The sequence below is a fragment of the Musa acuminata genome, chromosome BXJ1-4, assembly GCF_036884655.1.
Source record: "Musa acuminata AAA Group cultivar baxijiao chromosome BXJ1-4, Cavendish_Baxijiao_AAA, whole genome shotgun sequence".
Taxonomy (NCBI): Eukaryota; Viridiplantae; Streptophyta; class Magnoliopsida; order Zingiberales; family Musaceae; genus Musa; species Musa acuminata.
This window is the reverse complement of record NC_088330.1, coordinates 1,900,001-1,924,635: the sequence shown is the minus strand read 5'-3', so window position 1 is coordinate 1,924,635 and position 24,635 is coordinate 1,900,001. Positions and strand designations below refer to the sequence as shown.

General features: G+C 36.7%; 3 protein-coding genes across 7 annotated transcripts in view; 2 read left to right on the top strand and 1 right to left on the bottom strand.

Annotated features, from left to right (window-relative positions):
* Positions 1-9,228: 9,228 nt before the first annotated feature.
* LOC135671982 (transcription termination factor MTERF4, chloroplastic-like) lies at positions 9,229-10,386 on the top strand. The gene has a single exon (XM_065180438.1). The coding sequence runs from the start codon at positions 9,229-9,231 to the stop codon at positions 10,384-10,386; it is 1,158 nt and encodes a 385-aa protein (XP_065036510.1).
* Positions 10,387-14,083: 3,697 nt separating this feature from the next.
* On the bottom strand, positions 14,084-16,547 carry LOC135640888 (uncharacterized). 3 transcript variants are annotated; one of them, XM_065155721.1, is made up of 3 exons: positions 14,515-16,547; positions 14,318-14,436; positions 14,084-14,230 (listed from the first exon to the last, which is right to left on the bottom strand). In XM_065155721.1, exon 1 carries the CDS (start codon positions 16,386-16,388, stop codon positions 15,321-15,323), a length of 1,068 nt encoding a protein of 355 aa, XP_065011793.1. In that variant the 5' UTR covers positions 16,389-16,547; the 3' UTR covers positions 14,084-14,230; positions 14,318-14,436; positions 14,515-15,320. The 3 variants fall into 3 exon arrangements, with proteins under 3 accessions (XP_065011793.1, XP_065011788.1, XP_065011780.1); XM_065155716.1 differs by having other exon boundaries at positions 14,318-16,547; XM_065155708.1 differs by having other exon boundaries at positions 14,084-14,436.
* Positions 16,548-21,940: 5,393 nt separating this feature from the next.
* The window catches only part of LOC135640876 (transcription termination factor MTERF15, mitochondrial-like), a 3,546-nt gene continuing 851 nt past the window's right edge, over positions 21,941-24,635 (top strand). The window contains exons 1-2 of one of the 3 annotated variants that reach the window (XM_065155697.1): positions 21,941-23,379; positions 24,411-24,451. In XM_065155697.1, the coding sequence (XP_065011769.1) occupies positions 22,193-23,350 (1,158 nt within the window). In that variant the 5' untranslated portion in view covers positions 21,941-22,192 and the 3' untranslated portion in view covers positions 23,351-23,379; positions 24,411-24,451. Of the gene's footprint in view, positions 23,408-24,399; positions 24,452-24,635 lie in introns of all 3 variants that reach the window. The other 2 variants (XM_065155689.1, XM_065155680.1) reach the window with 2 other exon arrangements.

Genomic DNA, 24,635 nt, shown 5'->3' with positions numbered 1-24,635 from the left:
TTTCCAGGTTCCAATTTTCCACTATCCGCATAACATGATCTACAATTTGCGACCAAATAATTCCTGCCATTTACTTCGTTTTCTGTGAATGTAAGATGAGTTTGGATGCTTACATGTAGTAAGAAAATGAAGAATGTTGAGAAGATTTGTGATGATATTGCCGATAGAGTTAATTGCTTGTTGATAATCACTTGTGTAGATGCCACATGGAATTGTTATTCTTGTCCCATTCGTTTTAAGTCTACTGGAAGATATCAGACTTATGTTGGTTATTGGACACTTGAAGTTTTGATTGATTTAACTATGGATATTTGGTAAGTTAGGTTTCGAGTTTTGGTTATTTTTTCAAATGATAAGAAGTAGGATTCTTTTGGATGGTATGGTAGGAAGCTTTGGTGGTTTTGAGTTTGATGATGAGGCTTTTGATTTAGGGCAAGGGTTGGTCACCTTTTATATAAATTTACTAAAGTCCCTCCTATCCAAAACCAAACCCAAAACCCAAAAAAGGTAGATGAGGTTGCGTTTCAATTTTTTGTATATTTTGTTTATCAAACTTTGTTCTCTTTCTTAAGTGATTAGTTTGAACCACTTCTTTCCTCTTGCTGATCGGTCAATTCAGTTGAAATTTCTCTCTTTATAAATGCAAAACTTTAATGAATACCAGGTTGCCACCATGATAGTTTGAAGCTGACTGTCTTCTTGTGAATGAAGTTGAAACTCTTAGATTTATGAAGGAAACCACACTTTCCGTATTGACAATGTTTTGTTCTCAATTTAGGCACTGGAATATACAAGTTGTCCTTTACCAATTTAAGCATTTGAGTACGGGGGTGGTCTAAACTTCATGCACTTCAGCTCAGACAGGCCAACTCCATGTGGTCCGGCCTGTGAGACCAAGTTCCACGTGGCTGCCTAAGGTCCTGCCCATTAAGACTGCTAGGGACTGGTTTGCAATGTAATGAAGAAATGATTGTAAATTTCAAGGACTGAATTGTAAATGGATAATAACTTTTTTGGACTCTTTATCCAATTTGGATGATCAATATTGTGTTAGGTGCCTCATAAAACCTAGATTCTCTGTATGCTGACATGATGAAATTTTAATATGCTGTTATTAGTTCATATTTCTTTTGGCAATCAATTTTATATTGATGCGTCTATTATATCCTATAATTGACGCATATTAATATTTGTTAGAAGTGCCTTGATGCATAAGCTGGACGCTTGAGCATGTGAAAGGATGTTGTTGCATGGTTGTGCAGCATGTTGATATACACATATATGGATGATTGAACAACATTGTCATTATTAGTAGGCAATTTTGAAAGGGATTAGTTGTCTTCAAACAAGCTTATAAGATATTCCTTGCAACTATAGAAAGACATATTTCCACTGTTTCCAGGCACCACTTGATCCTAGTAATGGACTAATACCAGGGAATGTGATATGAATTTAGTCTATAAGGAGGTTGCTTCATCCTGAGCAGTCGGACGAGTTCCGATGCAGCAACGTGCATTGATGGATGTGCTTTTCTCATGATGAATTTGTGAGATCTTTTATTCTAATTTATTATATTTTTTCAATATTATTCTTATCTTTAGCTGATTGCATGAGACACAACTAGATTTTTTGACGTCTTGTTTCTACTAAGATAATCCCTCTCGATCTGAAAATTACATATTTCAGATGATCCGTAGCTGGGGAGCTAAGGATTGAGAAGTGTTCGGTTCTAGCAATGTGAAGATTGTTTTCTGAAATTTAATAATTGTACAGTTAGATGTGTACGCCAGTAATATTGATGAGACTTGATGGGATGCATTTTCCATTATTGTCAATGAATATTATTATTGTGCTCTGTGCGTTACAGATGTCTGGATCATAAGTTTACGGAGGGTGTGATCCTCTCAATTTTTTGGTTGGGTCATATTGAGTGTTCGGTGCATAAAATGTTCTTATCAATCAAAAGTACTTGATTGTTAGCTCCATTTACAGGGTGTTTGGTGCAAATGAAGTGGATTAGCAGTGATCTCGGAAATTGCTATTTTAGTAGGTGTTACAGTCCAGAGGCTGTGTTGTATCGATCATAAATTGTTCTTATTAAAAAAAATACTTCGGGTGTTAGCTCCATTTGCAGAGTGTTTGGTGCAAAAGAAGTGGATTAACAAGGTTCTTGGAAATTGCTATTTTAGTATGTGTTACCTTCCAGAGGTTGGCATCTGCAGTGTGCTAGTTTGATTACATTAGTAAGGATATGTTGAACAAATTGGAAATGGAAATATAATTCTAGGAGTTACTTTGCTAGGGAGAATTCAACCTTTGCCAGCCTTCAGGTAATGAAAGAGAAATGAGACTTGCTGACTTCTTGTAGGCCAATTTCTCCCTTCCCAAAATGTATTTTGTCCGCTGTCAGATGACACCAATTTCAGCCTTCCTGAAACATATTTTACCCACAGTCAGACTGAAGTCAATATATTTCTAACAGTTAGAATCTTTGGTTATATTTATGATATGTAGTTATACTGGTTTATGTACTATGAAAATCCACATTTCAACATTTTTGGCTTTTGCTACTATATGTTTCTTTTGCATCCTTTGTTTGGTGTCTTATTTTTGTCAAAGCTGTAATAGCTATCAAACAAAAATGTGATCTGTAAGTCTAGTTAATATGTCAAATTATGCAGGTTGTTTTTATGTTACAAACTTGTGCTTCAATGTGACAATAGAGCATCTATAAATTTATTGCCTAATAGCAACATGTAATCTCGAATTTGATTCCGGTCCTTAGTTCTCCAGATTCTTATGTATGCTATTCTGTTGCAGTATAGCATGCTAGTCTCAGCCATACGTCTGATTTTTAATCTTTTGGTGTGTTCTTTTTCTTAAGTCTTTGTTGTATTATTGTCTCTGGACGAACACATCAAAATAATCTTCCCTAAGGTATTGTAGCATGCTAATCTCCGGTAAATGTTGTATGAGTCGTAGTTCCAATCTTTTGCTTTGTGCTTTTTCTTAGGTATTCATACAATATTGGCATTGTTGAATAAACAACAGTGTCTCTGGCAGGTAGGTACTTGGTTAGATTAAACTGAAGCACTGATTACTCTTGTTGAGTTATCGGGATCAAGAGAAGTTTTAGATGACTTGCACCCTTTCGCATGTTGATCATTGTAGAGATGTTTTCCTCACAAAGGCTTGACTCTTTATCAGCGAAGAATTATACATGTACTGTACTGCCTCAGAACTGTACTGACTCGTTATCAGCAAAGATCAATTTATTTTTTCTCGTTATTATCAGGTTTTGTTGGTATTGCGGTATCATCCCTGCTTCCCGTATTTAAGATTTCTGATAGGTGAGATGTTGAATCTGCTCATTCTGGCTTGCAATTATTGTTATTGTTGTGTGTTAAAATATACTTTAGACTAAGAAATGATATAGATCTGAGCATAAATTTTTGTAATTAGATCAAACCAAGAATGAGATATCTTGTTTTACATCAAATGAAACTAAACTTTCTTTTAAATTTGTTTCCACCATATTGATGGTGATCAAGTGAAGTATGATGTGGAATTTAAACTTTAAAGACTGATGTACACAGCACAGCTGTTCATTTGACGACTTATCAGTTGTTATTTCTGAAAACATAGATATTGGTCCTGTCTGCAGTCATTTCATGGTTCTTATTCTCATCATTGTTGAGAATATGTAACCAAAATGTGCATATTCTCATCATCCTTTTGTTTTTCCAAAAGAAAAGAAAGAAAGGAAGAAACAGGAAGAAAACTGCAATGCCTTGTACATTGAATCTACTGATCTTTAAGAAAAGATAAAAAGAGAGATTCTGGAGATGAAAGCATCCAAATTCTAGCTAACTAGATTTTATGCCTATATTATTTTCCCCTTCTTTTGCTCCTATGAGATGCAAGTGAAGGGCAAATGGCAGTCATTTCTTCACCGGATTTAGTTTCTGCAGCCATATTTTGCAGGCACCAACTGGAAGTTTTGGTCATAGGCGTATAGTATATTCATGCTCATTGTTAAGTAAACAGGAGTTGGGAAGAGGGGAACTCTCTGATGCTGCAAAGTCTAAATGACCTTACTACTACAGCGCACAAATCAAGGAATTTGAACACTCATGACTCTGCTACTGTTACTGCTCTACCAAAGTTCAGAAAGGGATTAAGTGTAGCCATCGGTATAGTTGCAAGAGAGGGATATCCAGAGTTATATGAGTAGGAGTCAGCAGGGTGAAGTTAATAGTGAAAGTTAGCCAGAGTTATTCGCATTCCCTATCTCCGGCCTTCTTCTTCTTCTTTTGGTATTATTCAAAATAGAAGGGAGAAACGTGAGACATCATTTAGGATAATAATAATAATAATAATAATAATAATAATACTAATATACTTTCATAGAAGGGAGAAACGTGAGACATCATTTATTATTTTTGCTAAATGATGTCTCACGTTTCTCCCTTCTATTTTGAATAATACCGAAAGTGTCTCCTACCGGTCTCAATGATATTTTTCCCACTAATTTCATGGATACCTTTTAGACCGATCTACAGGTGTGTGAATCAAAGTTGATTGATTGGTTTTGTACATGATCTGATTCATCTGAGAATCAAAAATTAATTTTTATATTATTTTGATCATAAAAATAAAAAATATTATAAATGACTCAAAGAGACTCCTAATCTCGGTCAAACCAACTATAGGCTGTAATGATCTACGATCAATGATAATCAAAGGTGAACAATTGAAAAATACTATTTTTCAATGGCTTTACACCTTACAAAAACACTATAACATTATTTAAAAATGCTATAATTGAGAAATCCAAACACACTAGAAACAATTTGATATATCATACTATGTATTTATAATAATTTAATAATAATATCATCCAAATAGGAGTAAAAAATTAGTTTATTATAATGTTTTTATTAGCCATCATAAGAAAAATATCGTAAAGCATACTGTAAATAAACTCAACCTCAATCAAACTAATTACAAGCCTATAATGTTTAACCTCTTATAATGTTTCGATCATCACAACAAAAATACTATAAAATCTACTTAAAAATATTATAAATCATCTAAATGGACTTCCAACCTTAAATGATCAAATCTATCTATTTAGACTAGTGCACCACTTGGATCAATATGCTCATGTTGGGAAAAAAAAAAAGGAAAAATATTTACAATTTTTTCAAAAAACAAAATGTGAATTTTTTTCATAAAATCATTCAAGTTTTTCATGAGACCTTCCGCAAAGGAATAAAGAACAAGTACTTTTCTTTTATAATATCATGGTGTTTATTGTTCTAACATGTTATGACATGTACAGATTCTTTTCCCAAGCTGGTATAACAATTTGTGGAACTAATTACCACAAATCAGTAATGATATCTGACAACTAAAATTTGGTTTTGATGCATGCACACAACTCCATCAAATGCATATCAAAGCATACACATTTCACAAGTTATTAGCACCCCTTCCATCATTTTCATTATAGAAATTAAAACTTTACTTTTTTTAATTCTGGGCTAGTCAGTTTAATCTCATCACCACAATGCTCCATCTCAGTGCACGGTTTAGAATGCTAACTTTATGATCAGTCTTTACATGAGTACAAATCAGTCAGGTTTCTTGGGTTAACGAAGTGTGCTTATGATCCTTCGTCTGTGCAGTACTTATCTTTTGTCTGCAAATAACCAAAGATCTTAATAAAGATGTCTGTCATAAGATATTGTGTAGGTACGAAGAACTTCAAAAGGTACATGCTTTGTCTACGACTTGGAATTCCACAATAATCTAATGGAAATTCATGAGAAATTATTTTGAACTTTCTTAAGCATATGATATATCAACTCATACATCTCGTGTCTTTTATCTTCCTCGACTTAGATCTGACAACACACTAGAGATTACATACACAGAGCAAGGGCTTCAAATCCTTGTTATCTACTGGATGGATTTATCTGCTGATCCAAACGAAGTGGTAAATCTAACAAGTTAACCGTAATGAGGCATGTGAGTTTCTCATGGAATCTTATCTAACCTAAGCGTAATTATTGGGTATGTGGATGATGGTGTTGGCTTAACCCACCTCCAATCTCCTAGCACGCAAGGATTCGTTTGATCATCTCCTTTGCAAATGGCCATGGTTGGAAGTTCATTCTTTTACCTCCTGTTCTTACTTTACAATTGAGGTTGAATTCATTCTACTTCATTGGTAAGATGTGGGTTCAGCATCGATACTTTAAATCAAGGTAAAATATAAGCATTCATTTACCAATTCTTCACTTGGTTTTGCACAAGTTTTAGTTATGTTACGTTGTCTTCTCTACAGCCAAAATCTTCACTTAATTTGGCCGTGTTTAGCTATTCCATAGACAAAGAAAAAGCTTTTAAGGTACTTGGCTTTTTGGGATAACATAGAAACAGGGCAGGGTCCCAAAAGTGGTTTTTTGTTCCATTTACCTCTTTTGCTTAATTTACGATTAGTTTTTGGATTGTAATAATGATTATTGTAGAGAGATGTAAAGGGTAGAAAGAAGAGGGAAAGAGGACACATAGCAAGTTCCAAGCATAAAATATATTATATGCTATATATTAATTTTAATATCGGGATTGAAATCAAATAACATATATTAGATTTATATTAGATACCTTTTAAAGTTATATGAAAAATTCTCTATATACGTAGGATCACCATCCTCGGATTCGAATATTGTAAGGATATTGATGGTGTCATGAGTACCGTCGACTAATAACTGATTGATCCATTATCGAAAATGCAAGTTTACCCAGGTGCATTTTCTTGACTGATGTGTATGACCTGATGAGTGAGACAGCATAGGCGGTCCGATCAGATGTCGTTCTATTGGCGAGGACCCAATTCGGGATGATCGGGTAGGAGGTTTGGAGTCTTCTTGGTTGCGAGGTTCTTCCCTGGGGTTGGGTCATCCATGTGTCCTCAAATGATGGATTGTCTCATGGTTGCATAATTGCGTCCTAATAGTGATGTCATCTCTTGACCGTTAGTAATCTTACATGATAGGCCAGCATTAGGGGTTGCCCAACGCATTCCTTCCGATGCTTAAGTCAGCGAAAGGGAAAAGATAGTGGTGTAAGTTGTATGACTAGGTTAGTACGTAGAAAGTCCCCTCTCTCAGCTTGAGTTAATGAGTTTCTTTTTTATACTTAATCCCTAGGCCTTTTATTGGCTAGCCTTGGATAAGATTAGTTGAATCACCTGATCATTCTTTGATCTTAATAAAGTAGGATGGTTATCAGAATGCACTATGGTGCCATTTTGGAGTTGGTGACCTGGAACTCTCTTATTGGCCTTAGTGGCAGATGAGTTTGTGTGGGGCAAAATCGTCTATATCAAATATCGATCTACAAAGAGAACTAAATACTTCTCATCTCTATCTACATTTTCACAAGACTATAGTTATTGATAGTTCAAAGACAAGAGAGGATGAGAAAGAAACCGTAATCTCTCAATGTCACATATGGTATCTTGTGTATGTGTCCACGATCATCACGTCACATAAACATCATCTCATTAGACCTAGGAGGTCTTATCTATTTATATGCGAGATTAGAGGGTCTATGATAAGTAATTATGAGAGTCCTCTCATTAAGTGTGTACCATAAGGAATCCTATTATAATATGAACTTCCTTTCTATTAGCTAATATCCGTTATCAGAATTCAATCAGTTTTATTATATATCTTATTTAATTATAAATGATCATATATTTTGATATTCTCCCACTTAACTTATTAATTAATAAGATATTTTCCCACTTGGCCCATATTTTGATACTTCTTTCTATTAACTAATATCTGTTATGAAAATCTAATTAATTTTATTATATATCTTATTTAATTATAAAGAACCATTAAAAACAGTAAGGTATTATAACAATTTTGAGATACAAATTGAAAAGAGATTTTGAGTTACTTTGCATAAAGAGCCTGCTAGATCAAGTATAAATCCCTTAAGCTGACAGAATAATTCTTCGATATTGAAAAATAATAAATATGAGAAGAAGCCTTTATAAATGTGAGATATATTATGCAAACTATTTGATTCCGTAGAAGGATATTTATAACAATTGCAATTATATTAAATCAAATATAATCGATTCTAAATCAAAGGTAATCATTAGGGTGCACCTTCTTAATGATTATGGGATGAATGACTTTTTATTTTTAGTATGAACATGATCATCTAATGATTATTAATTTTTAGATAGAAATTGTCTTGGGCTTTGTTTCATAGATAGCATATGTTTGTAGCAATTCTCAGTAGCAAGGTAGTCGACGTGTTTGCGAGTCTCTATCTGTTCCTTATATGATAAAAATCTATTAAATAGATTCTTAAGTGAACAATGAGTAGTTTTGTCATTCACATCATAAATAGTTGATGGTTACGATGACATTAAAGATTACATGAATTTTTTATTGTTGACTTTAACTTGATAATTAGAGTAGCATATGTATTAATCCATCAAATTTTATGACGAATAAGTTATTTTCTAGCATTCATTCATTTATATTGGGTCTTTTATAAAAAAAATTAATTTCTAGTATTATTTTTTTATCGATGAAATCCTCCATATTCATTTTTACTTAGGTATTTTTTATATGGACAAAAAACACTCTTATATTTTTAACTTATGTGACTTAATCATAGATATTATTTAAATAAATTATAATTTGATAATTAATTATAAAGTTTTTAAAATAAAAAATAGATATTAATCATCTTCGATACATATCTATTGGTTTTAAAATGATTAGCATAGCTTTTAAAATTTTTTTTGATAATTAATTATCAATTTTTTAATAGCTGATAAAGTCATTTTTAATAGAAGATTAAGGGTATATTTTTGTTCTAACTATAAAAAATAAACCCAAGATAAAAAAATAATAGTGCAACTTTTTTCTAAAAGAACACCTTTTATTATCTTTAGTTGGCACGCAATAAAAGTTTTTTCTCCCCTCAACAAACTAAAAGTTGACGAATAAAAAAAAGACGCCTGCGGTCGCAGTAATCTCCGCCCGAAAAAAAAATGTCGAACACGGTAACGCACTTCTAGGGTTTAAGACGCAGGTACTTGGGCCTAAACGCGCTCCTCTATACGCAGCTACGCCACCTTCGCTAGGTTTTGGTAAAGAGAAGGAACCTACAAAGAAGAAGAAGAAGAAGACGATGACATTGATGAATAGGTCGCCCTACGTCTCTCTCTTGTCCAAAGCCCTTGCCTTCGTCCCTTGCTGTCGTCCGGCCGATGCTGCCCTGTTTCTCGCAACCCATTCTTATTCCGCCGCCTCCGGTGCACCAGAGAGCAGCCTTATGGCTGAATACCTGGTCAGCTCCTGTGGCTTCCATCCTGATCAGGCGGCCAAAGCCTCGAAGCTCCTTGGCCGCGTCGAATCCCGCCACCAGCCTGACTCCGTCCTTGGCTTATTTAAAAGCTACGGTTTTGACAACACCCAGGTGAAAAAGGTCATATCTGCAAACCCCCGGTTGCTTCTTCTCGACGTGGAGAAGACCCTGGCCCCAAAGTTCCGAGCTCTGCAGGATCTAGGCTTCTCCTGCTCCGACATCACCCACCTCGTCAGATCGAATAACGACGTCATCAGCGACAATTCCCAGACCATCTTGTCCAAGATCCAATTATGGCAAGACCTCCTCGGGTCCAACGACTTACTGATGAAGATATGGAAGAGAAACAGGTGGTTACTCGGGTGTAGCATCGAGAAGACAATCCAGCCTAACATTGAAATTCTAAGGGATTGCGGGATCACGGATCAGAAGCTCTCAATGATCCTACGGCATTATCCCCTCCTCATAACCCGGAATGCTGAAACCCTGAAGGCGTTAATCAGTCGTGTCGACGGTTTGGGAGTACCCCGCACCTCGGGGATGTTCCTCGTGATCCTGAGTGTGCTCCAGAGCATCTCCGAGAAGAACTTCAAGGCTCACTTGGAGTTCTTCAAGGGCTTCGGGTGGTCCGAGGATGATTTCCTTGCTGCATTCAGAAAGTCTCCTACGTTTGTGCGATTTTCTTTAATGAGTTTGCAGAGGAAGATGGAGTTCTTGGTAAATGAAGCCGGATGTGCTCCATCTTATCTTGCACTTCGGCCAGATATTTTGTTGATGAGTTTGGAGAAAAGGTTGATGCCAAGGCATTGGATTGTGACAGGCCTGAAGTCTAGGGGAGTTTGCATCAGTAACCTTAGTATATTTTCATACATGAAATATCCAGAGAAAAAATTTCTGGAGAAGTTCGTCAACTGCTACAAGGAGTATCCAGAACTCATTGAGTTGTATAATGTAGCCCCCAAAAACAGAAATGCACTTTGATCGTGGAAATGCATAATGCATAGCACAAGCTTTTGTACCAGCAAGTTATGTTTCCAGGTTCCAATTTTCCACTATCTGCATAACATGATCTACAGTTTGCAACCAAATAATTCCTGCCATTTACTTCGTTTTCTGTGAATGTAAGATGAGTTTGGATGCTTACATGTAGTAAGAAAATGAAGAATGTTGAGAAGATTTGTGATGATTTTGCCGATAGAGTTAATTGCTTGTTGATAATCACTTGTGTAGACGCCACATGGAATTGTTATTTTTGTCCCATTCGTTTTAAGTCTACTGGAAGATATCAGACTTATGTAGGTTATTGGACACGTGAAGTTTTGAATTGATTTAACAATGGATATTTGGTAATTTAGGTTTCGAGCTTTGGTTATTTTTTCAAATGATAAGAATTAGGATTCTTTTGGATGGTATGATAGGATGCTTTGGTGATTTTGAGCTGGATGATGAGGCTTTTGATTTAGGGCAAGGGTTGGTCACCTTTTATATAAATTTACTAAAGTCCCTCCTATTCAAAACCAAACCCAAAACCCGAAAAGGGAGATGAGGTTGGGTTTCAATTTTTTGTATATTTTGTTTATCAAACTTTGTTCTCTTTCTTAAGTGATTAGTTTGAACCACTTTTTTCCTCTTGCTGATCAGTCAATTCAGTTGAAATTTCTCTCTTTATAAATGCAAAACCTTAATGAATACCAGGTTGCCACCATGATAGTTTGCAGCTGACTGTCTTCTTGAGTATGAAGTTGTAACTCTTAGATTTATGAAGGAAACCACACTTTCCGTGTTGACAATGTTTTGTTCTCAATTTAAGCACTGGAATGTACAAGTTGTCCTTTACCAATTTAAGCATTTGAGTACGGGGGTGGTCTAAACTTCATGCACTTCAGCTCAGACAGGCCAACTCCATGTGGTCCTGCCTTTGAGACCAAGTTCCACGAGGCTGCCTAGGGGCCTGCCCATTAAGACTGCTAGGGACTGGTTTGCAATGTAATGAAGAAATGATTGTAAATTTCAAGGACTGAATTGTAAATCGATAATAACTTTTTTGAACTCTGTATCCAATTTGGATGAGCAATATAGTGTTAGGTGCCTCATAAAACCTAGATTCTCTGTATGCTGACATGATGAAATTTTAATATGCTGTTATTAGTTCATATTTCTTTTGGCAATCAATTTTATATTGATGCGTCTATTGTAGCCTATAATTGACGCATATTAATATTTGTTAGAAGTGCCATGATGCATAAGTTGGACACTTGAGCCTGTGAAAGGTTGTTGTTGCATGGTCGTGCAGCATGTTGATATATACATATATGGATGATTGGACAACATTGTCATTATTAGTAGGCAATTTTGAAAGGGATTAGTAGTCGTGAAACAAGCTTATAAGATATTCCTTGCATCTATAGAAAGGCGTATTTCTACTGTTGCCGGGCACCACTTGATCCTAGTAATGGACTAATAGCATGTAATGTGATATGAATTTAGTCTATAAGGAGGTTGCTTCATCCTGAGCAGTCGGACGAGTTCCGATGCAGCAAAGTGCATTGATGGATGTGCTTTTCTCATGATGAATTTGTGAGATCTTTTATTCTAATTTATTATATTTTTTCAATATTATTCTTATATTTAGCTGATTGCATGAGACACAACTAGATTTCTTGACGTCTTGTTTCTACTAAGATAATCCCTATTGATCTGAAAGTTATATATTTCAGATGATCCGTAGCTGGGGAGCTAAGGATTGAGAAGTGTTCGGTTCTAGCAATGTGAAGATTGTTATCTGAAATTTAATAAAAGTACAGTTAGATGTGTACGCCTGTAATAATGATGAGACTTGATGGGATGCATTTTCCATTATTGTCAATGAATATTATTATTGTTCTCTGTGCATTACTGATGTCTGGATCATAAGTTTACGGAGGGTGTGATCCTCTCATTTTTTGGGTTGGGTCATATTGAGTGTTCGTGTTCTCATCAATCAAAAGTGCTTGATTGTTAGCTCCATTTACAGGGTGTTTGGTGCAAAATAAGTGGATTAGCAGTGATCTCGGAAATTGCTATTTTAGTAGGTGTTACTGTCCAGAGGTTGTCTTGTATCGATCATAAATTGTTCTTATCAATAAAAAATACTTGGGTTGTTAGCTCCAATTGCAGAGTGTTTGGTGCAAAAGAAGTGGATTAACAAGGTTCTTGGAAATTGCTCTTTTAGTATGTGTTACCTTCCAGAGGTTGGCATCTGCAGTGTGCTAGTTTGATTACATTAGTAAGGATATGTGGAACAAATTGGAAAAGGAAATAAAATTCTAGGAGTTACTTTGCTAGGGAGAATTCAACCATTGCCAGCCTTCTGGTAATGAAAGAGAAATGAGACTTGCTGACTTCTTGTAGGCCAATTTCTCCCTTCCCAAAATGTATTTTGTTCGCTGTCAGATGACAGCAATTTCAGCCTTCCTGAAATGCATTTTACCCACAGTCAGATTGAAGTCAAGATATTTCTAACAGTTAGAATCTTTGGTTATTTTTATGATATGTAGTTATACTGGTTTATGTACTATGAAAATCCACATTTCAACTTTTTTGGCTTTTGCTACTATATGTTTCTTTTGCATCCTTTGTTTGGTGTCTTATTTTTGTCAAAGCTGTAATAGCTATCAAACAAAAATGTGATCTGGAAGTCTTGTTAATATGTCAAATTATGCAGGTTGTTTTTATGTTGCAAACTTGTGCTTCAATGTGACAATAGAGCATATCTAAATTTATTGCCTAATGGCAACATGTAATCTCGAATTTGATTCCAGCCCTTGGTTCTCCAGATTCTTATATATGCTATTCTGTTGTAGTATAGCATGCTAGTCTCAGCCATTCGTCTGATTTTTAATATTTTGGTGTGTTCCTTTTCTTAAGACTTTGTTGTATTGTTGTCTCTGGACAAATACGTCAATATAACTTCCCTGAGGTATTATAGCATGCTAATCTCCAGTAAATGTTGTATGTGTCCTAGTTCCAATCTTTTGCATTGTGCTTTTTCTTAGGTATTCATACATTATTGGCCTTGGAGAATTAACAGCAGTGTCTCTGGCGGGTAGGTACTTGGTTAAATTAAACTGAAGCAGTGATTTAAAAAGCGCTAGGCGCCAAAAGGCGCCAAGGTCCAAAAACGCCCGAGGCGCTAGGCGCTCGCCCAGGCGCTCGCCCGAGCGAAGCGAGGCGCTAAAATATAAAAATATATAATATAATTAATAAATATAATTATTTAAAATTTTAAATAAAAATATGCTATTAAATTAAGAAAATCTAAGATACAAAATCACAATGTCACATTAACAAAAAGTTTCAAAATTCAAAACATTAACATTTTACATCAAAGTCATTCATCATAATCAATATTATCGTCATTTTCACACAAATCATCTTCATTAAATTCGTCTTCTTCCTCTTGTTCTTCGATTCCTTCCTCTTCATCAAGATATGTTTCATTCTCTATGTCTTCAACAATAGCAGGAGCCGAGCTTGATGCTTTTGCACTCATTTTTCTCTTTGACATCTGTCTTGTATATGTTTGTAATTCTCCAGCACCTGAAGCTCTTGCCACATCTCCCCACGTCAATCTATCATCTTCAAATACAAGCTCGTCTTCAGCATCTTGCAAGTTAGCACCCATTTCTCTTATTAACCACTCATTTGAATCATCAATATCTTGCAATGAGATTGAATCAAATCTATTTTTCAAATCATGACGAGTCTTCAAAGCTTGATTATACTTTATGTAAACAAGATCGTGCAATCGTTGATGTTCTAACCGATTTCTTCTCTTCGAGTGAATCTGTCATGTCATATAATTTAAAAATATATTAATACATATATCTAAATAAATAAATTAATTAAAATAAAAATATTTAGTAATACTTACATGCTCAAAGACACTCCAGTTTCGCTCACAACCCGAAGCACTACATGTCAAACTAAGTACTTTGACAGCAAATTTCTGTAAGTTCGGGGTGGAATTTCCAAATAGACTCCACCATTCAGCTGCAAAATTTATGTTATTATTAGCAATAACATAGTAACATAATATATATGAAATTAATTATATCAAATTATTAATACCTGGAGAGGTAGTTGTCCTGGATCGAACGGCAATTGGAATTCCAAAAAGACCTTCAGCATTTTTATATAAAGATAATTCATGAATAATCTTATCTTGAACCTCAATGCTGGGAACTAATCTTGCAACACACTGATATAACCCACCCAAAACTTCTGCATCAAATCCAACAGATTTAATCTTATAAAAGAATTCAGGGTTCAAATAATATCCTGCTGCATGCAAGGGACGATGAAGTTGACAATTCCATCTTTCGTCAATGATTGTAAAAATTTTCTCATATTTTTCTTCATTTTCATTAAAAGATCTTTTAATCGTCTCCTTTGCTCTATCCATAGCCTCATAAATATATCCCATTGCAGGCTTATTTTCATTATCCACCAATCGAAGGACTCGAACAAGAGGGCCCATTACCTTTAATATATAAACTATATGATTCCAAAAGGATGGCATTAAGATGATATCAGCAGCCCTCTTGCCTTTTGCTTCTTTTGCCCATTTGCTTGTCACCCATTTCTCAGAGGTAAACATATTTCTCAGAGTATGTTTTTGACGATGCACGCTCTGTAATGTCAAGAATGAAGTAGCAAATCGGGTAACACCATGTCTCACTAATTCTTTATTCCCTGTAAATTCTCTCATCATATTCAAAGCCCCAATGTGATTATAAAGAAATCCAACAACAAAAATTGCCCTTTCTAAGGTTTTCTTGATTGCTAAGATCTTTCCAATATCTTCCAACATTAAATCAATACAATATGCTGCACATGGAGTCCAATACAAGTGTTGTCTTTTTGATTCAAGCAATTTACCTGAGACAAAGGATAACAAAAATGATAAGACTTAAGAGTTTAACACACTTAATTGAAGATAAAATAATTAACAAAATCAAAAGATGAATATTACCAGCTAAAACATAGTTGCTTCCATTGTCGGTTATGATTTGAACGATATTTTGTTCTCCAATTTCTTCCACGAAGTTGTCAAGTAAATCATATATCTTGTCTCCAGATTTTACAAAAGATGAAGCATCTATTGACTTCACAAACATAGTCCCTAAAGAACAATTAACCATAAAATTAATTATACTCCTGCGCCTCCTATCAGTCCAAACATCTGACATAATAGAGCAACCATGTGTTGCCCATGATTCTTTATGACCCTTTAGTAAGTCATTTGTATAATTCAACTCTTTTTGCAGCAATGGAACTCGCATCTCATAATAACTTGGAGGTTTTAATCCTGCACCATATCTTCCAATAGCTTCAATCATATCCTTAAAACTGTCTAAACGAGTTGTACTAAGGGGAAGACCAGCCTGATAGAAGAAGCGAGCAATGTGCTGAATTGTTCTTCCTCTTATTTCTTTATCACAAGCATCACTTATATTTGTTTGTCTCAATTTTGAGCCTCCTGCTTGCCCTTGTTGTTTCTGGGATCCTTGAAGCATATATAGATCCATCGGTCCTTTTCTACCTTTTTTAGTACTCATAACTTCTTTTCCCTTTTTGTCGTATACTCTTTTTTCACTTGGGTTAATACTCGTAGAATAATCTTCTTCTTCATCTCTGATATGTTCAACATTGTCTTCTGGTAAATTCCCATAAGATTCATTCTTTTGTGTCTTCTTTTCATTCATATAATTCAGCAACTCTTCTTTTACCTCAGGTGGACATTTTTTGCAAGCTGCTGCATTCTTGAAATTTCCTACTAGATGTTGTTTTGCACGAAAAATACCACCTCTGGTAGTCTTATCGCAGAATATGCAAGTCACTGCATTAGGATCTTTCGGATCCTTCAAATAATTATACTTCCACGCAGGATCTTTTTTTGATATCATTGGAGACTCTATTGAGTTGCTTTCTGCACTTGCCATTTATGTTGAAACCTAACAATAATTTCAAATAAATAAAAATTAATAACATTAAAATCAAAATAATATATTATTAATCTATTAACAGAAAATTAATCATTTTAAAATTCAAATAAACTTAATATTAAGAGTATACTGAGCCTGATGAAGAAAGGAGGAAGCAGCGGCGGCGGCAGCAGCAGCGGCGAGCGGCGGCAGCAGCAGCGGCGAGCGGCGGCAGCAGCAGCGGCGAGCGACGGCAGCAGCAGCGGCGAGCGGCGGCAGCAGCAGCAGCGGCGAGCGGCGGCAACAGCAGCAGCGGCGAGCGGCGGCAGCAGCAGCAGCGGCGAGCGGCGGCAGCAGCAGCAGCGGCGAGCGGCGGCAGCGGCAGCGGCAGCGGGAAAGGGAAAGGGAGAGGAAGGCGCGAGCAGCGGGAAGGCTCGCGCGAGGGCTCACAGGAGGCGAGAGGGCTCGCGGGAGGCGCGAGCAGCGGAAGGGCTCGCAGGAGGCGCGAGGAGCGAGAGGGCTTGCGGGAGGCGCGAGCAGCAGGAAGGCTCGCGGGAGGCGCGAGCAGCGACACCGGCGAGCAGCGGCAGCGAGCGACGAGATCGCGATCGGGATCGGGATCGGGATCGAGAGCGGCAGCGGCAGCAGGTTAGTATTGGGTTAGGGTTAGGGTTAGGGTTGGGGTTATATCGGTTTAGTTGGTTCGATTGAACCAACTAATAACCGAACCAGGACCGAACCAGACCTAAAATTCTGGTTCGGTCGCCTTGGTTTACCCAGGCGCTCGCCCGAAGCGCCCAGCGCCTGGGCTCGGGCGAGCGCCCAGGCGGCGCCTGTTTGAAGCGCGCCGCCTGGGACATTAGCGAGGCGCTCGGGCCTCGCCTCGCCTCGCCCGAGCGCCTAGGCGAGCGCCCGAGCGCCTTTTGCAATCACTGAACTGAAGCACTGCTTACTCTTGTTGAGTTATCGGGATCAAGAGAAGTTTTAGATGACTTGCACCCTATCACATGTTGATCATCGGAGAGATGTTTTCCTAACAAAGGCTTGACTCGTTATCAGCGAAGAATTATACATGTACTGTACTGCCTCAGAACTAGCTGCTGGATAGGGTCAGGTTCTTTCAGTAGGAAAAGACTGATGCTCTTTGCAAGGCTTGATACTTTTTGTGGGGGATTTTGTCTCTAAAAGGACTGAGATCCTTTCAACTTGTAGAACTATATATGTTCTAGGATTTTATGCCCTCTAAAATTGCTCGCTAAACAAGATCAATTTATTTTTTCTCGTTATTATCAGGTTTAGTTAGTAATGCGGTATCATCCCTGCTTCCCGAATTTAAGATTTCTGATAGGTGAGATGTTGAATCTGCTCTTTTTTTTCCTCATATCATTTCCTGTGTATGGAACCTGTGTTTAGTGATTTTGAGACAGTTCTTATAATCTAATTTAAACTGTAATGTGCACTACAAATTGTCATATCATTTTGATCTTTTAGAAGACAAATGGATTCAAGAGCAAGAATCAAATTCAAATGAATTCAACATAGAAACTGCTTAACTCACAAGATTTAGAGGCGAGGGATATTTGAGTATACCTTTCACCCCCCTAAATTTTTGAGATATTATGGCTTGCTATTATTGTTATTGATGTATGTTCTAATATACTTTAGACCAAGAAATGATGTAGATCTGACTTCTGAGCATAAATTTTTGTAATTAGATCAAACCAAGAATGAGATATCTTGTTTTACATCAAATGAAACTAAACTTTCTTTTAAATTTGTTTCCACCATATTGATGGTGATCAAGTGAAGTATGATGTGGAATTTAAACTTTAAAGACTGATGTACACAGCACAGCTGCTCATTTGACGACTTATCAGTTGTTATTTATGAAAACATAGATCTCGGTCCTGTCTGCAGTCATATCATTTTTCTTATACTCATCATTGTTGAGAATATATAACCAAAATGTCCATATTCTCACCATCCTTTTGTTTTTCCAAAAGAAAAGATAGAAAGGAAGAAACAGGAAGAAAACTGCAATGCCTTCTACATTGAATCTAATGATCTTTAAGAAAAGATAAAAAGATAGATTCTGGAGATGAAAGCATCCAAATTCTAGCTAACTAGATTTTATGCCCAGATTCTTTTCCCCTTCTTTTGCACCTATGAGATGCAAGCGAAGGTCAAATGGCATTCATTTCTTCACCGGATTTAGTGTTTGCAGCCATATTTTGCAGACACCAAATGGAATTTCTTCACCGGATTCATGCTCGTTGTTAGGTAAACAGGAGTTGGGAAGAGGGGAACTCTCTGATGCTGCAAAAGCTCTCTTTTATTATTATTATTATTATTATTATTATTATTATTATTATTTTCCTAAATGATGTCTCACGTTTCTCCCTTCTATTTTGAATAATACCGAAAGTATCTCTTACCGGTCTCAATGTAATTTTTCCCACTAATTTCATGGATACCTTTTAGACCGATCTATATGTGTGTGAATCCAAGTTGATTGATTGGTTTTGTACAGTAGCATGATCTGATTCATCTGAGGATCAAAAATTATTTTTTATAGTATTTTGATCATTACAATAAAAATATTGTAAATGACCCAAATAGACTCCTAACCTCGGTCAAACCAACTATATGTGTAATGATCTACAATCAATGGTAATCAAAGATGAACAATTGAAAAATACTATTTTTCAATGGCTTTACACCTTACAACAACACTATAATGTTATTTAAAAATACTATAACCAAGAAATCCAAACACACTAGAAACAATTTGATATATGTATTTATAATAATGTAATAATAATATCATCCAAATAGGAGTAAAAAATTAGTCTATTATAATGTTTTTATTAGCCATCATAAGAAAAATATTGTAAAGCATACCGTAAATAAACTCAACCTCAATCAAACTAATTACAAGCCTATAATGTTTAGCCTCTTATAATGTTTCGATCATCACAACAAAAATACTATAAAATCTACTTGAAAATATTATAAATAATCTAAATGGACTCCCAACTTTAAATGATCAAATCTATCTATTTAGACTAGTGCACCACTTGGATCAATATGCTCATGTTGGAGAAAAAAAAAAGAAAAAATATTTACAATTTTTTCAAAAAGCAAAATGTGAAGGTTTTTCATAAAATCGTTCAAGTTTTTCATGAGATCTTCCACATAGGAATAAAGAACGAGTACTTTTCTTTTGTAAGATCATGGTGTTTATTGTTCTAACATGTTATGACATGTACAGACTCTTTTCCCAAGCTGGTATAATAATTTGTGGAACTAATTACCAGTAAATCAGTAATGATATCTGACAACTGAAATTTGGTTTTGATGCATGCACACAACTCCATCAAATGCATATCAAAGCATACACATTTCAACCCTTTCCATCATTTTCATTATAGAAACTAAAACCTCTTTTTATTCTGTGCTAGTCAGTTTAATCTCATCACCGCAATGCTCCAACTCAGTGCATAGTTTAGAATGCTAACTTTATGATCAGTCTTTACATCAGTACAACTCAGTCAGGTTTCTTGGGTTAACGAAGTGCACTGATGATCCTTTGTCTGTATAATTCTTACCTTTCGAACTTGACTTTATTAAATGTAAATAGCCAAAGATCTTAAAAGAGTGATCTGTCACAAGATATTGTATAGGTATGAAGAACTCCAAAAGGTACTTTTCTTTTGTAAGATCATGGTGTTTATTGTTCTAACATGTTATGACATGTACAGACTCTTTTCCCAAGCTGGTATAATAATTTGTGGAACTAATTACCAGTAAGATCATGGTGTTTATTGTTCTAACATGTTATGACATGTACAGACTCTTTTCCCAAAAGGTACTTTTCTTTTGTAAGATCATGGTGTTTATTGTTCTAACATGTTATGACATGGTGTTTTGTCTGCAACTTGGAATATCACAATAATCTAGTGGAAAATCATGGGAACTTATTTGGAACTCTCTTAAGCATATGATATATCAACTTATATTTTGTCTTTTATTTTCCTCCACTTCGATCAGACAACACACTAGAGATCACACATACAGTAATCTACTGATCCAAACGAAGTGGTAAATCTGATAAGATAGCCATAATAAGGTCATGCGAGTTTCTCTTGGAATCTTATCTAAACTGAGTGTAAGTATTGCGCATGGGGATGATTGTGTTGGATTACCCCACCTCCAATCTCCTAGCTCACATAGATTCATCTGATCGTCTCTTTTGCAAAATGCCATGGTTGGCTTCCATTCTTTTAACTCCTGCTCTTACTTTACTACTGCAGTTGAATTCGTCTTACTTCATTGGCAAAATATGAGTTCAGCATTGGTACTTCGAATCAAGATAAAATATAGCACTCATTTACCAATTCTTCACTCGATTTTGCTCAAGTTTTAGTTATGTTCCGCTGTCTTTCTCTACCGCCAAAATCTTCACTTTAACTTAGACAATGAAAGAGCTTTTAAGGTATCATTTTGCATGGCTTTTTGGGACAACATAGAAACAGGACAGGGTCCCAAGAGTGGTCTTTTGTTCCGTTTGCAGTTAGCTTTTGGAGTGTAATGATGATTATTGCATAGAATGTATAGGGTAGAATGAAGAGGGAAAGAGGGCACTAAGCATAAAATCTGTAATATATTTTATGTTAATTTTAATATTAGGATTGAAATCAAATAACATAGATTAGATTTATGATGAATATCTTTTGATATCATCTGAAAAGATCTCTATCTAATCTATAGGAGCACCGTCCTCGAATCCGAATATCGTAGAGATGTTGATGGTGTCACAAGTACCATCGATTGAAAAGTCAGCACGGTTGATCAATCGCCGAAGGTGAAGGCTCACCTAAGTACCTCTTCGTGGCTGACGTGGGTGACTTAGTAAGATGAGACTAAATAGGTGGTCCAATCGAAAGTCATTCTATTGGCGATTACCCGATTTGGGATGATAGGATAGGCGGTCTAAAGTCTTCCTAGTTGCGAGTTTCCTCCCTCATGCTAGGTCATCCGTGTGTGGTGAAGGGTTATCTCATGGTTGCGTGGTTGTGTCCTGACAGTGGGGTCGCATCCTAATTGCCGACGATCCTACGTAACAGGGCAACACTGAGGATTGTTTGGCATAGTCTCTACGATGCTTAAGTCAACAAAGGGGAGAAAACAATATTATGCATTTGGGTTGAAGAATTCAAATATAAGCTTCAAAATCGCCCTCAACGACTTCCTAAGAAATAAAAACAGATATAAATGTTTAAGAAAATGTCTGTTGTTGATTTTAGCAGTCTCCACCTTGATATTTATGAGAAGATTCTTAGTAAGGGTGGAAGTTGAAAGTTGTGAAATGCCCGCAGCAAGACGAAACGTAAGTGTTTGCTTAATTTATTTTGATGATTCATCGTGGTGATTTTACTAATTGATTGACACTTTTTCTAGCAATGACTCAACTGTATTCAAGATGAGATATATGGATCACTTATTGATGGACAAAGAAATATATTTCACATAAAGTAACATGTTGTTTCGGATGGAAATTGCAATAAAACCTGACAAAGAAATACAAATCGGATTAGTTTTTTTTTTTTATGTTGGCACACAATAAAACCTGAGGACGGAAAAAAGAGGCCTGCGGTCGCAGAAATCTCCGACCGAACAAAAGAGTTCCTCGGACACAGTGACGCAGATCTAGGGTTTCGGATGCAGGTACTTCCGGCCAGTTTCCTCCAGACGCAGCAACACCACCATCGCTAGGTTTTGGTCAAGAGAAGGAACATACAAAGAAGGAGAAGTAGACGACGATGACGTTGATGAATAGGACGCTGTACGTCTCTCTCTTGTTCAAAGCCCTCACCTTCATCCCTCGCCGTCGCCCGGCCGATGCTGCCGTTTTTCTCTCAACCCATTCTTATTCCGCCGCCTCCAGGGCTCCACAAAGCAGCCTCATGGCCGAATACCTGGTCAGCTTCTGTGGCTTCGATCCGGATGAGGCGGCCAAGGCCTCGAAGCTCCTTGGCCGCATCGAATCCCGCCACCAGCCTGACTCCGTCCTTGGCTTATTTAAAAGCTACGGTTTTGACGACACCCAGGTGAAAAAGGTCATATCTGCAAACCCTCGGTGGCTTCTCCTCGACGTGGAGAAGACCCTGGCCCCAAAGTTCCGAGCTTTGCAGGATCTGGGCTTCTCCTGCTCCGACATCACCCACCTCGTCATATCGAATAACCACGCCATCAGCTACAAATCCCAGACCATCTTGTCCAAGATCCAATTATGGCAAGGCCTCCTCGGGTCCAACGACTTACTGGTGAAGGTATGCAAGAAACACAGGTGGCTTCTCGGGTATAGCATCGAGAAGACGATCCAGCCTAACATTGAAATTCTAAGGGATTGCGGGATCACGGATCAGAAGCTCTCAATGATCCTTCGGTACCGCCCACTCCTCGGAACCCTTAAGGCTGAAACCCTGAAGGCGTTAATCAGTCGTGTCGAGGGTTTGGGAGTAGCTCGCACCTCAGGGATGTTCCTCCACACCCTGAGTGCGCTCAAAAGCGTCTCCGAGAAGAACTTCAAGGCTCACTTGGAGTTCTTCGAGGGTTTCGGGTGGTCCAAGGATGATTTCCTTGCTGCATTCAGAAAGTCTCCTTCTCTTGTGGGATTTTCTTTAAAGAGTTTGCAGAGAAAGATGGAGTTCTTGGTAAATGAAACCAGATGCGCTCCGTCTTATCTTGCACGGCGGCCACAGATTTTGTCGATGAGTTTGGAGAAAAGGTTGATTCCAAGATATCGGATATTGACGGTCCTGAAGTCAAGGGGAGTTCACATCGGTAACCACCAAATGATCACATACATGTTATATCCAGAGAAGAAATTTCTGGAGAAGTTTGTCATCCGCCACACTGAGTTTCCAGAACTAATTGAATTGTATAATGTAGCCCCAAAAAACAGAACTGCTCTTTGATCCTGCAAGTGCATAATGCATGGTGCAAGGTATTGTGCCAGCAAGTTGTGTTTCCAGGTTCTAATTTTCCACTCTGCATAACTGTTTGCATCCATGTAGTGTGATTCCTGCCATTCAACTTTAATCTGCAGTTTGCAACCAAATAATTCCTGCCATTTACTTTCGTTCTTTGTGAATGTTAGATGAACTTGGATGCACACATGTAGCAAGAAAATGAAGAATGATGAGAAGATTTGCAATGATATTGTCGATATAGTTAATTTCTTGTTGATAATCACTTTCTATAGATGTGGTTGTTATTCTTGTCTTGTTCGTTTTAAGTCTACTGGAAGATATCAGACTTATGTAGGTTGTTCGTCACCTAAATGTTTTAATTGATTTGGCTATAGATATTTGGTAATTTAGGGTTTGAGTTTTGGTTAATTTTCGAAATGACAAGAAGTAGGATTCTTTTGGATGACTGGGTAGGATGCTTAGGTGATTTTGAGGTGGAGGATGAGGCTTTTGATTTAGGGTAAGGTTCGGTCACCTTTTATATAACTTTGCTACTCTCCTGTCCAAATCCAAAACCCAAAAAAGAGAAACGATGTTGAGTATCATCCTCTTTTTGTGTATTTTGTTTGTCAAATTTTGTTCTCTTTCTTAATTGATTAGTTTGATGAACAAGATTGACAGCATTAGTACGCAGTTTCAAATGGGATTATCAGTCTTCCAACATGATGACAAGAGATTGTAGACGTGTTTCTACCATTGTGAGTGGTGCACCATTCCATTCGTGTAATGAAGTAGCTTGGAATGTGATATGAATTGAGTTCTTAATCTATAAGGAGCTTATTTCATCCTGAGTGGTCGGACAAGTTCTGTTACAGCTAAGCGCATTGCTGGATGTGCTTTTCTCATGATGAACTTATGAGATCTTCTATTCCAGTTTATGCTTGCCTTTTCATATTATGATTCTTATAAGCTGATTGCATGACACATGATTATATTTCTTGATGTCCTGTTTCTACTAAGATAATCCCTATCGAGCTGAAAATTACATATTTCAGATGGTCCATAGCTTGGGAGCTAAGGATTGAAGAAGTGTTCTGTTCCGGCAAGGTGAAATCCTTAGCTGATTATCTAATAAAATTATAGATAGACATTTGCTATATTAATAATGATGAGACTTGATGGGGTGTTTTTTCAATTGTTGGCAATGAGTATTATTATTTTCAATTGAATGTGATATGTTATGATGTTGTAGTATTCTGCATTTGGTGCATTTATCAAATTATTTTATTTG

Bases quoted from the DNA above. Each gene is read 5' to 3' on its own strand.
- LOC135671982 (XM_065180438.1), top strand. From the start codon at position 9,229: ATGACATTGATGAATAGGTCGCCCTACGTCTCTCTCTTGTCCAAAGCC.
- LOC135640888 (XM_065155716.1), bottom strand. From the start codon at position 16,388: ATGGCAAGTGCAGAAAGCAACTCAATAGAGTCTCCAATGATATCAAAA.